Source organism: Limulus polyphemus, unplaced genomic scaffold, assembly GCF_000517525.1.
Source record: "Limulus polyphemus unplaced genomic scaffold, Limulus_polyphemus-2.1.2 Scaffold0, whole genome shotgun sequence".
Taxonomy (NCBI): Eukaryota; Metazoa; Arthropoda; class Merostomata; order Xiphosura; family Limulidae; genus Limulus; species Limulus polyphemus.
In genome coordinates this window covers 790591-805207 of record NW_013665610.1, presented here as the reverse complement: position 1 = coordinate 805207, position 14617 = coordinate 790591, and the positions used below count along the sequence as shown (strand labels likewise).

At 33.4% G+C, this 14617-nt stretch overlaps 1 protein-coding gene across 1 annotated transcript in view; it reads right to left on the bottom strand.

Moving 5' to 3' along the window:
* The window catches only part of LOC106457832, a 134263-nt gene extending 121815 nt beyond the window's left edge, over positions 1-12448 (bottom strand). The window contains exons 1-2 of the mRNA XM_013917639.2: positions 12344-12448; positions 12162-12207 (exon numbers count right to left, since the gene is read on the bottom strand). Coding sequence (XP_013773093.1) covers positions 12162-12207; positions 12344-12400 — 103 coding nt within the window. The 5' untranslated portion in view covers positions 12401-12448. The remainder of the gene's footprint in view (positions 1-12161; positions 12208-12343) is intronic.
* Positions 12449-14617: the final 2169 nt, after the last annotated feature.

Sequence of the window (14617 nt, the reverse complement as noted above, 5' to 3'; positions counted from 1 at the left end):
TATTGTTCAGGGTGTCAATGGTTGAAGCTCTGCTCGGACGAAATCGTCTTTGGAATGTCCGCATTAGCGATTCTTTAAACATTCTTTAGATAAAGTTATGAGTAGCTCTTTGATTATTATTTTTTTATTTTTTAGTTATCAATTTTTCTGTATAATACAAATACTGCTTTGTATCTTTGACGTTACACAAAGAACTGGTTTATTTTCTCTACTGCTCGCTACACTATATAAAATTGCATTGAGCAACCCCTTAAGTATATCTAACTAAAGAGTAAAATAAGGACAAGTTGAACATTAAAAAATAAATATGCTATTTTTTTTTCAAAATAAGCTTGTGTCTAATGCGTAGCCCCCGGTGGCTCAGCGGTAAATCCGATGGCTTATAACGCTAAAGATCAGGTTTTGATACCTGCGGCTGGTAGAACAAAAATAGCCCATTGCCTAGCTTTGTGCTTAACGAAAAACAAACATAACTTAAATGTAATTTATTTTTAACGATAAGCTAATTTTTATCGGAATAGATAAGAAGCGTCTGACTGCATATAGAAAGTTATCGCATCAAAAGCGGCTATTTTACAACACAAAAAATAATGTTTGAAGGGACCTTTTTGATGTATTAGACGTTGCAAATATATTGAATGACAATTATGAAAGACTCGGTCATGTTGATCGGTTAGGAGCTAAAAATACGCACACTAGTTTTTTCCCAGCCGTTATCTCCCCATGACTAACGGCCAAATACGCAGTTTCAGTTTTATCATTTGAACTCTGTATAGGTATACGGCCTAGTTTAACAAATCCCTGGGCTAACATATTGCCCGAGGGGGAACAGAGCAACGCTTGGTCGTATCTGGTTTAGTACCCAACCCCCTCCTCTAACCCTCCCTAAACACTGAAGGGGCCGTCAAGTCTCTTAGCGAACTAATATTATTTCCATTTGAATGAAGGAAAGAAAGACCAGTAGTGTTCACGTGCTGAGCGCGCGCAGATTATACGTAAATATTTTGTTGGTCAGAAGAAGAATTCTTGAAATGTAGGTTGGGAATCGCTCTTAGTGGGGCAACATTGCTATTGAAGCTCAGTCAGTGCTACATCACGTCGTTTAATTACGGGGTTTTGACTGCAGATAAAAAGGACTGTTGCCTTACTGGTTCTACTGGTGATGGCTTAATGCAAGCCTTACATAAAGTGAGAAGCGCGACTTCATGTCTCGCTTCAAAGAACCTTAATGGCGGAAACCTTTGCAAAATGCCAGATAACTAACAGCTTTCAGAAAAGGCAATTAGCTTAGAGAAGGTTAGCCTTCAGAATGAAAGTGAAAAGAAAAGTTATGCATCCACCAACCACTTTAGAGCTTAGTTAGTTTGAAAGTTTGATGTCGATAATGCAAATCGGGTAGTAAAGGTAAGAAATATTAAAGCTGAAGACAATTTACTTTGACATTAAACCTTGGATGAATAGTCATGACTACTAATGGAAGTAGTTAAATCGATATTGATGAGGGAATGTAGTATTTACAGTGTAGCTAACTGCACAAAGTGTCTACTAAAATCTAGTGTTTTGATTAGTCCATAGTCACATTTTGTATGCTTAAATGTAATGGTTTTCTCGTTTGAAGGCAATATACAAAACACTACCAAGTCATAAATGATACGACATGGCAATTTTCAGTAACAGAGTTATATTTTCCATAAATTAAAGTAATCTTATTTAAAAAAAAAAAAAAAAACTCTCGTAAATTACTGCATGTATAGCCTATTTTTACGGCCTTACCTGAATTTAATAGGCTTAGCAAATACGAAGTATGCAATAAATGATGATAATAACTGAATTTTTTAAACAATACTATCAAACAAGCGACTGATTTGTTTTGTAAATGTTATTAACAGCTGTTTTAATAATATTTTACAGAAATCTTTAAACCGATTAAAAGTTATGTCTTTTACTATTTATCTAAAAAGTAAAAGTTTTTGCAAGTCAAAATTTTGAAACTTATCACATTCATATTATTTTATATCGTCATTCTTCACTATAAGTGAAAGAGGAGTAACTAAGGCAACGTCGTAAGAACTACAGATGAGTATATACGACAATATTTTCTTTGCTTATCGTTCATACAGCTAGTTTCATACTTTTAGCTAAGGGCACACAAAAGTGGTTTCAATCCTAGAATTGCCGATTATATCAATATCTTATCACATTTTAAATTACAAGTTTCTAAATTATTTATTCATCAAAGTGCTCGTGGGTCCAGGACTTTGTTAATTATTGGGTCCCTAATAGCATCTATATAAGTCACGACATACACGTACACACAAAATATTAATAAAATTACTATTACTAGATATACTTCTGCCGGGTCCCCGAAAGTGCTCTGTTTCAAGAGTAAATAAAACCTAAATTAAGAGTAACAAATACTTTTATTTCTTCAATTTGAGGTTCATATGTCGTACTGTGTTGTAGCTTACAGATTGCACAAATCTTCTGGTGATTCATGGCATACACACGTTTTACTGACGTCACAACAGTACAAATCACAACGTTAAGCGTCTCTATACGACATCATTTTGGTATCTAGTGACTGACTGAAAGACAACACACTACTGTATAGTGGTGCGAATGGTTAAAACAGGTGACCCTTCCAGGCGGCCTTTGGCCCCTTTCAAGGAAAATATTGAAATTAAGCCAACTAATTATTGTTGAGATTCCCTATGTATTTAACAAAAAAAATGAAGGATTTCGCCCAATGTTGTTGGTCAGTTCTTTCAATAAGTGTTGTAAAAGCCAGAAACGTAAAAATACTCAGTATGATGGTATATGTAAGCCCCACGGGTATTCAATGGTACAAAAAAAAAGTTGGTAATTTGAGGGTTAGCTGACCTGACAATTCTACGTTTTATTCACACCTTTGTACCAGACTAATGTTGACCCATATCCATCTTTATATTTACATGATGGATCTATAATATACTAATAATAAGTGAGTTTCATCATTTAAAATCAGTTAAAGGCCAGATAATTCAACAGAATAGTCTATTTTAGCAATGGCTGACGTGCCAGATAATTCAAATAACCATTTTATTTCTGACTGAAAGGCTAGATAATTCAACAAAACAGCCCATTTTAGGACTTATTGACATCAGCAAAAGATGTCGTTTTTCAGAAATTAATGTCAAAATATTAAATATATATATATATTTCAATGAAACATTTAATTGTTTAGAAAATAATGCAAAATTGGGTATTTACCCAGTTAGGCTAGAAAGTCAGAGAGAGGAAGAAAAAGTCGCATTTCAGAGCCGTGGTACATCAAAACGTGCATGAAACACAATCTGGTCGTTAAGCTGTCAAACAAAATATGACCCCTCTTTTTGCTTTTTTCCCTAGTTCCACCCTTAACCTTTTGTGTCACCTTTCCTCCATTTTTCTTTATGGTTCTCTGCGCTTCACATTCAACACCAGTTGGCTCTGATTAGACTTTAGACCCGCAAAGATATTTCTAAAATGTCATTGGCATCATATTCGCATCGTTATTCTCAATAAGAGTTATCTAAAAGTTATTAGAAATGTAAATGTTTTCAACATAACGAATCTAAATCAATGCAGTTGTTTAATACCGTTGCGCCATTACGATAGCCACCGTCAAGTCCTCGATATTAAGTTTCTTTCTACATTTGACCTCAGAGTCATCTTTATGATCACAGATGTTGACTACAATTTGAGATTTTGTTACTAAGCTCGAAAAGCTATGTTAAGATATTTAAAGATTAACATGATGAGGACGTTGCACCTTTTAAAAAAAAGCACTTTCTCTTTTTGCTCATATTAAACATTTGATCAGAGTAGAGAAACAATGCACATAAGATTTTTTGGCGAAATTGTTTTACTAACTTCTTCAGTAGATAAACTATTAATCAATTTTATGAAATTCGCTATTTTAAGCTCATTTTGTTTGCTTGATTGGTTTGTTTTTGAAATTCGCGCAAGGCTACAAAAGGGCTTTCTGCGCTAGTAGTCCCTAACCTAACAGTGAAAGACTAGAGGGAAGGCAGCTAGTCATCACCACCCACTATCAAATCTGGAGCTAAAAGGGCGAGCATGTTTGGTAGGACGGGGATTCGAACCCGCGATCCGCAGATTGTGATCTGAGTACGCTAAACACCAAGGCCGATCGATTACTAGGCTGTAGTTGTAACATCCTATTTTTCATCTTCGTTTCCATAACTCCTTTCTTAAATAACGCTTTGTATGACTCATTCAAATATGAATCGGAGTATCTGTCATAAAAAAACTTGTAATTATTAAAGTCCGCTGTAGTATTATAACGCTAAAACTCTTGGTTCGATACCCGCGGTAGGCATAGTGCAGATGGTCAATCGTCTAGCTTTACGCTTAAACACGAACAAGCAAAAATCGTAGTAATACTCTTCGTGTAGGATTGATCCGATTTACAGCTACCTTGATGAAGATGTAGTCTGATTCAGATCGATAGTGATAGCTAATATATTTTTATACATGTATTTATCAGTTTAAAATATTACCGTTTCAAGTCCCATCATATCCTGTCCACATCTTATGGTTATATAGTCACACGGGCAAAATCGCCATGAAAGTTAATAATAATGACAGCCAGATGTTTCAATGTTAACTGTGAAAGACAAACCGGCATGCTTGAAACTTGGAAAACAACCAGCTTTTATTTACGGGCAACAGAGTCGAAGATGCTGAAACACATGTCTTTACTGTAAACCAGAATAATTCACTTAAGCGAATGTAGAGCTGGATCATACATCTACAACGCGCAAGGCAAAAACTAGTTAAATACTTTACCACTTTTGGTTGTATATCTGTATTTATAAATGCACTAATTTTCCTTACTACTTTTTTGTTACTAAATATTTAATATACCAAACAATTAAATACATTGTCACTTTTGGTTGTATATCTATATTTATAAATGCACTAATTTTCTTTATTACTTTTTTTTACTAAATATTTAATATACCAAACAATTAAATACATTGTCACTTTTGGTTGTATATCTATATTTATAAATGCACTAATTTTCTTTATTACTTTTTTTTTTTACAGAACACTTGAGATGCCAAAGACTTTCAACACATCCAGCTCCTTCTAATTAGTCATCACCAGAATAACGTGGTGAAGTATGCAAACAATATACAGATATAGACTTCTGTTATGTTATAGGCAAAATCATGAAAGATATATTTCGATGTTTTGATACTCGAATTTGGAAACATATTATCTATCTATCTAAATCCTTATAATCTGAAAAAATATACAGTAAACTTTGGTTAAAATGATAAATGTAGTTATGGCTTCATAAGGTGATTTTAAACTCACATAAACCTAGCTATATTTTAGTGAAATTTGTTACGCTTAACGAGCCATTGCACCAACTCGTCAACTAAAGGCCTTCAATCATAGCGATATCTATCTTTTAAAATTAATACTATTCATTTTTCAAACTTATCAACAAAATATTCAAGTTGAGGCTTACAAGTCTATCAAAAATAATAAAAAAGTATCACAGAATTACAGCTATGTTAAAATATTTTTCTTCTTTAGAGAAATAATATTCTAATAAGTTCTTATGAAACGTATACCGCTTTTGATGAGCACAGATTTCATGCCACATATTCAAAACTCACTGGACCGATCTTGGTCCAATGATTAGCGTTCCGGAATGTGCATGTGAGGTTCTATAGTCCACGAATCGCCACTGCATAAAAATGAAACAACAACAGCAAATAACTGTACTCCAATCTTTGGGGATGTGGGTACGTTATAAGCGAGATGGTCAACACCCATTATTCGGTCTGACAAGAATAGCCCAAGAGTTAATGGTGGGCGGTGTTGATTAGCTGCATTTCCTCTAGTCTATCATCTCAAAATTAGTGACGGCTTGTGCAGATAGCCCTCGAGTAGCTTTGCACGAAATTGAACAAAGAAACAAACAGTTCACACCTAATTATAGTTATGTGTTGCTCATTGTTATTATGAGGGTTACTTGAGTAATAACAAAAATATAAAATGATATCTGTTTGTCTTGGACAAAATTTAGTGTAAAGATGTAACGGCAACGTCGCATATTCGGCAAGAGAAAAATGGGGTAGGGCAAACTACCCTAGATCCTGAGACATAAATATTCCGTACATCACAAGACTTTTCTCTTTGTGTTGTGTGTTTAAGGCTTAAAAATTACTTCATGTTATTTTTCTATGAATTTTTAAAAAGCCATGGTTGTCAATGATTTCCGAGCCACTCTAACTATTTATTCGCCTCCCCAAAATTGCCACTAAAACTGCAACTCACGGAATAGCATGTTTTAAGGTACCAGAAAAATGTAGACGAGAACTCTTCACTCCCAATCCCAACAAAGCATCATCCAGTCTCTTATCAGCCCTGATTCCTTAGAAGCCAAGGGAAAGAAGCGAGAATATTTGAAATCTACTAGTTGTGAGTGACCTTGGTAACTTTAAATTTACTAAAACAGAAATATCGCCGTACGTTAGAGCTTCCTTATTTATTTTCCATGACTCCACCCTGCCTTTCGGTGGCTCAGCGGCAAAGCTGAGGGTTTATGGCAGTAGAAATCGGATTTCGATACCCACGGTGGGCTGAGCACAGATTGTTTAGCTTTGCGCTTAACACTGGACAAAGAAACAAAATCTCTCCCAAAAACTCATTTGTCTACCACCCCTTCGCTCTCCTCCCTCACTTTCAGAATCTTTGAGTCACCACTGGCGACTAAAGTTAAAATAAGAAACTTATTTTTCCTCGAGGTAAAAAGATTTCCGAGCTGTAATTAATATATTTAGCTATATAATCAGTGTGATTAATTTAAAGATACCAGCAGGTGTAACATCCATCAATGGATAGAACGTCGTAACTCTTAAATTGATTCTTTAACGAAGTTAAAAAAAAACAAAAACAATTCTTTAATGAGCTATGATATGGTAGTTTAAAGACAATGAAAAAATAACACCTTCTTAAATTCTTGTACCATCATGTAGCTCATGTTTCTAAACTTCATATGAATATCTTCGTAGCGTAATCAACAGAAGGTTAAACAAAAATCCGTTGACCAGGATCATTAGACAAGGAGTTTAGAAGTAATTATTCCTAGATCTAATTACACATAAAGGAATGTCAAGAAATGCTTACACTAATAGTAGAGTGAAAAAATAAACCATCTAAAAACTATTTAGTTATAATTAATAAATCTTCTAGCTAGTGCTAAATTTCTTGCCCTGAGAGAAGAGAAGTGTTTGTATATATATATCAATCATCTTCTCGTTAGTTTTAACTTTCCACACTGAAGCTGTTTTAAAGGTATAAATAATACGCTTTTTACGAAGTAATAAGCTCTCTTTTTAAAATGCTACTTATAAGCCAACAAAAATGTAAACAATTAAAGAGAGAAAATGAAGTTTCCTCACCACAGATACAAGGCGATTTCGAACGATCTTCAGAAAGGTAATAATTTGTTATTTATACGTTTCTTTTTTAGTCCAGCTTATCGTATTCTCTTGCATACAGGAATATACGTTTCACTTGTAAGTGTTAATATGATTTCGTGCAAAAAGAAAAAAAAACGCATGACACTTTCTGTTGTAGATAGAAATAAACAAATGAATAGAAAACACTATACAAGACAGTGCTTTAATTTGTTTTTGTCGTAAGGTTGAATTTACATTAACACCCTCTTTTCGTATCTAACATAAATAAATGTTTCATGTTTTGTCGCTATGACAACCAAATTGCAAACAACCGATGTACAAATGATTTTAGTAGTCACGCTTTCGCTCAACAACAGATCCTACAACTGTCTGTTTTTCTGCTAATGTAATAACTCACTTCCCGCCGTGAGGCAGCTTCGATTTATCATCTATGGTCAAGAGGTCAAAAGGGGGATTTTTTATAAGCCTCATGTTCCAAAGTCTTTCATCTAAGGTCCTAGGTTACGTGACACAGTTCACTCAGAAGTGATAATACGAACCTTGCCCACTTCAAAATTTGAAATTACAGAAAGACTTATGATATGGAAGTTAACAGCATGGCTTATACTGTACTGATTGACCCTTTGACTTTATAAGAATAGAAAGTGTGATTTGTTTATCTCTTTGTTACTTTGTTTTACCAAGTGTCGTGATGTGAGAGAAAGGACAGTAGTTCACGTTAAGGCGACAAACATGCTACTTCATGACGTCATAGAATGAACAGAAAACAAAAAACACGTTGCATTGTTAACGATCCTCACACAAAATTATTGTCAGTCTAAAAGTAAATTAAATTTTCTTGGAAAACAATCGGAAAATTAACAACCCAATTATGAATACGTCCACTAAGTTTAATTTATAAATATTATCAGTAAGTAATATACTCCTATATAGATGTGTACTTACTACAAGTTTAAATTTTGGTTCTGTGTATACTTTAGTTGAGTTACTGTTTTTTTTTTAAATTCGGGCCTCATCGGACTCAGCTCTTTAGCAATGTCAGAGAAAATGTCGAAACGATGAGGATTTACATCATTCCCCGCTGTGGTTTGCTTAGAATCATGCAAATATTGTAAAGGGTGTGAAATCCCCAAAGCTTATTGGAGTCTGCTTGGAAGCCATATAAATGCAAATAAACATAAAAAGGAGAGAAGAGGTAGAGATATAAAGTTTAGAGTACAGGTAAAAAAAAGGGGAAACCTATGCACATGTGGTTGATAGTACAGGAACATGAAAAGATGAAACTTTCTAGCAACAGTTTCGTATGAACGGTGGTTTTGTATATAAGAATTTGTGTGGTCTAGTAAATGAAGAGACAAAACTTCTATGACCTTATAAATCCATTACCACAAGCAAATCTCCTGCTTTTCCAGGAACACTTTAATCCACACCAAAGAGAGTTACAAACTTATATGAATGTCTCAATAAATGTAACAACTAATGTTTTTTGTGACAGGTTTGCTAAATAATTATCAAACACTCTATAAGCTGAACATTTCGCAAAAAAATAAAGAGCCATAAATAAAGGTTATCATGCTTTAGTTTGTTTTCGTACTTCGGTTGACATGGAAAGAACACACAAAGAAATTACTCAGCAGTAACTAAATCCTTTTAACCATCTATCACTTACTTGATCACCGATGACACCAGAAAAAATACTTGGGTCACGTACATTAGATGAGAAAAGACGTTATAGAAACATGCGTCTTCTCACTGGTGCTCTGTACATCAACTTACGCAAAAATACTTTTAGAAGAACAGAGCATTCAAATAACACTTTCCAACAAAATACACATGTGGATTTGACTAAGGGACATGATATGGGTAATAATGTACAAAAGCCTTGGGTTTTTAGCAGAAACATCATACGATTTTCAACAGATTCTTCAATTATAACCATCCTGTACAATCGTATGCGCTCTATAATTACAGGAGCGTATCCTTTTAAAGTGTATACGTATAGCAAATTAAAACAAAGTACATTTAAATCTTATGTGGCATCAATTAAAATATATTAGTTAAAAGTATATTGATAAATAAATTGGAAGGATTAGTGATAGGCATACTAATCGTTAATGTAATAATTTAGATGAGTTTAAATAAATTTTCTATTTTTGTGTGACTTATGTACATAGTGTTGTTCATCAATGAAATACGCGAAACACATATATTTACGTAATTACAAAAACATAATTTACGTTTGATATTTACTTATATAAGTTTAACTAATTGCAGTTTCCATACTCTTCAGCATCAATTTAAAAATAGGACACAGTAATATATTATTTGTTCGAGAAATATGGAAAAAATCTTACTTTCTTTGAAAAACACGTGTAGACATTAGAAATATTTAAGAGGTGATTATATTATGATCTTTTATCATTCTCTCTTTTCTTTGAGTTCTCCGAGAATCGGATAAATAGTTTGTAAACATTATAAACAAAGAAAGAAATCCCTAAATACTTCTTAGAATACTTATATTAACAGAAAACGAAAACTATGGAAGTTATTTAGTGAACAGCTTTCCTTCTTTCTCTGGAGAATCTAAATATCTTTACTACATCTGAACACTTGTTATGTCCACACTGTAGATCAATAATGAAGGTTCACGCGTTCTGCCCTGTCACCTTCGAGATGGACAAGTTTCGCCAAACTCGGAACCCGCTAAGCCAGAGTTTCGAAAGTCGATGAACCCTTCAAACCCGCATTCTGCGGTTCACACCCGTACTCTCTTGGTGCTAATACGTATAGCGCATCGTTTTGGCGTTATTCGAGAATGAGCACTCTAAAGCGGAAATCATCCGATAGATTTTTGTTCTCGACTTAGATTAAAATCTATTCATAATTTAAGTGAAGCGTCGTTACACTAAAGCCATAGAATACTATTCTGTAGATACAAAGATTTACCGTAGAGTCTAAAGTAGTTATTAAATCATCCGATAGACTTAGATTAAAACCTATTCATAATTTAAGTGAAGCGTCGTTACACTAAAGCCATAGAATATTATTCTGTAGATACAAAGATTTACCGTATAGTCTAAAGTAGTTATTAACGGCCCATCCGACTAAGTTCCGAATCCGTTCGTTCATACATCATTGTCAATGATTGAAACATTGAAACAAAAAAGTAAAAGTAAAATGCGCCTTTTTGTCTATCGCTACTCGAAGGAAACTGACCGAATGATAAGTGAGATTACATCAAAAACGTATTAACTGTATTTTTTAATGCTGTTTTGATATAATGTTGAAATGAAGTTAGCAACTTAAGGAACATCTATATATCTACTTTATAAAAACGGGAGAATAAGGCCTAAGAATGCAAAGTTTGTAACTTACTATGAATAAATGGCTGTTTTCGATAGATTAGTATAAACACCTGAAAATGTTTTTAGTATTTTCTGTTGAAAATTAAGTCACTTATTATCTTATCTTTACTATTTTCTGTTAAAAATTAAGTCACTTTTTATCTTAGTACTCTCTGTTGAAAATGAAATTACTTGTCGTCCTTAATGTTTTATATTAAAAACTAAGTCATTTAAAATATTTAGTATTTTTAGTTAAGTATTAAGTTCCTTGTCATCTTTAGTTCTCTCTGTTGAAAATGAAGTCATTCGTTATCCTGTATTTTCTGTTAAAAGTTAAGGCCTGTTGACATTGTAAATATAACATATCTCTTGTTATATCTTCAAAATATATCTTATTGAATGAAATGAAAATAACAGACAGATTCAAATGTTCAATTGTTATTTTCTTGTTAAAACAAGAAATTAAAACTCTTGATTTGTCGAAATCAAACTTCAGAGATGTTATAAGTCTTTTCTCGTTTGGCTTATGATAATAAATAAACCGTTTTAATCAAATGTAAATCCTGCATCTGTCTTTACTTTTATTTCCTGGTTACAAACCAGAAGCATGCTCAAATTATTTAATGTACCTAATTAACCACATGGTTGCACAATGCGGGTAATTTCAGTACAACTAATTAAGGTACTCTGACTCGTGATTAAATGTTGTTGTTGTTAAAAAATTAAACACCTTGAACACACTGACATGTAATTTTCGCTATACTCAAAAAGGCAGTACATGTATATATTTAAACACCTAATATAAATGTTTAACTGACAGCGAATATTAACGGCCAGCTTATTCTCTTTTTCTACGTTAAGCAAATCTGAAGAAAGGTACTTTTAAGTGATGTCTTTAATAGTAAATTTGAAGAACCTTTGATTACACAGGCTTATTAAAATAAGTTTTCTCTTAAGAATATTGAAAAAAAAATACAATATTGTATAAATTTAGAACAGCATTCAACTTGGTAAATATTTGTAATAAAAATGGCTTTGAGTGGTCACAAGGAAATAAAAATGAACGGTCAAAGACAGCTACATTTGGAAGTAGTAATTATAAGAAAAAAAATTCCTAAGTCCCATTCTTTGTTACATAATGATAATGTAGAATATACTTATTAAATTGTGAAGCAAATATATCTTTTCTAAGATACACTGAAGTTTGAAAAAATAAACATATCTAGCAAAATTTAGAGTTGAACAGTAATTATAATTGGGATTCAATTTATGGCATGTCTTTCGGTTAGTAAAATTACACATTTTTTTTGAAAATGAAAGCGAAAACACACACCTGCTACAGGAGATAACTTGCTGACAACACACCATCGAGGTTTCCACTGCAAAAAGTAAAAACAAAAAAGAAACTTATATTGACTTTTGGCTGAACCACGTCCCGAGAAATTGTATCAAAATTTTTAACCTACAAAGATCTCCGAAAAACAAAAAAAAAGTACGTAGTTGTTTTCACAATACCTTCTTGCCATCACGGTACTTGATGGATCCTTCGATGATCGTTTTTGGATCGGACATGATCCGCTTCGACGTGATTCACAACATCATTTACCGCACAGAAGCAAAAACTTCATGATTTACGTGGAAGCAGCCAGATGCAGGAGATATATATCTGATCCCACAATAGCGCTCTCTATAACCAACGCGCGTTAGTACCTACGAGACGGCACTGAATCGCCTACTCACTGCTTCTAAGAACGACACGAACAAAACAAATTTTTCGTTACCTTCTACCATACTAGCGCCACCTCGTGTTTTATTAACTCTCTAAAAAGTTCGAGCGTTGTGTTCCTTTAATATTAAAGTAAAATTTCAAATTACACTTTACATTACATAGGGCAAACACTTGTAGAAGCTTTCTAGATGTGATGACAGGCTAACGAATTTTTTTTTTTTGGCATGAAACATATTACATGAATTCATAACACACCAGTCATATTATACCAGCAGCGACATAACCACAATTATGAGACAGTAATAAACATTACGAAGAATTTCCAAACATGACACGTACATCCAAAAGTACCAAACAAATGCTATCAGTCATGAGTTACTAAAAATATTGTTTAACATTTATTAATCGTATTAAATCAGTTATCTGTTTGTTTGTTTTAGAGCAAATCCACACTGGGCTATATGCTGTGTTCACTGAGGGAAATCGAACCCTGGATTTCAGTGTTGTAAACTTACCGCTGTCCTACCGGGGGACAGCAGTTATCTACCACAGTTATTAAGCTAGAAGTTATCAGTAACAAAATACGAATTTCAGTCACATTCCAACAATTAACCGATAGTTACCAGACATACTTTTGAAATACTGTTTAGCTATTGGAACACCTTTTAGTTGTTCATAATGATTTTCTTTTTATATGAATTCGAATACTGTAACCCAGCCTCATACTTATAACAGTTATACACAAGTTCGCCATAATCGCTACAATCGAAAGTTCTAACACAACACCTACATGCAAATGTTTACGACCATTATGTTCTTCAAAGCGACAGGAACACGGAGGCTAAATTCTCCTCAAAAAAGAAATGTAACTTATTAATCTAAAACATTGACTTATAGTGATCACGAACTGTGATGTATTCACTTTATCTCAAATCGTATTATTTTGTCCGTAAGTGCATCTATGACAACGTAATCCGGCCTATTATTGCTCAACAAGTAGAACACACGTATAAATGTTATGTAACAACGCACATCGTGACCAGAATACAACATGTATTGTATAACATAATTTATTCAATTAGTGTAAATTCTTTCAGTAATTAGAAACAATAAAAAATATGCAATATATATCAGGTAATGTACTCTCTGTCTGAGTATTTTCAGTAAAAACACGATATGTCCTTATCATTAAAAAGAAGAGCGTGAAATACACAGTGTTTGACAATGACTAAAAAACATATCTTACCTATGAACACCTTCGGTCCAAGAAATACGGTATATAGGTTCCAATACAAGTTGGATGCATAACATATTCCACCTTTTAAGGTTTACAACACCGGACGTGTAGCGCGTATTTATATACCTTTCACACGCACGTGATTTAACTAACCCGATTTGCGACACCGAGGAGAACATGTAGCGCGTATTCATATATCTTTCACACACACGTGATTTAGCTAACCCTATAATTTTTTCATAAAAAGTAAGTTGTTTGTCTAATTTTACGGAACGCTACTAGAGGGTTATCTGCGCAATTATGTCTAATTTAGAAGTGATAAACTAAAGGTAAGGCAGTTATTCGACATTACACATCACCAACGCTTGGTCTACTCTAATCGAATAGTGAGATTGACCTTCATATTATAACACCTCCCTGGCTGAAAGGACGAACATGTTAGGTGATAGCATGCAAATCCGCGAGTCTGGTTGCGAGTCAAGTGCTCCAAACCACTAGGCCTAAAAAAAAAGTAAGGTTTCCTTTTTTTAGAACGTAACTGACATGTAAACAAAATAAAATGGCAAGATTGTTTGTGTCGCGAATCTCGTTTTTTATATGCGTTGCTTACTTACACAAAATCATCAATGGACGAAAGCGGAGAAATTAGTAAAGTGACAAAAAAAATTATTTAATAAGTCACAAACAAAAAATATAGTTTTTTCACAATTAGTAGTGTTCGAGAATTGCAAAAAAATTTAAATTAATTTTATCCTAAATATATTATAGACGAATCAAAACAAGCAAAACAAAAAATAAAATAAACGATGAATGTTATACTTTC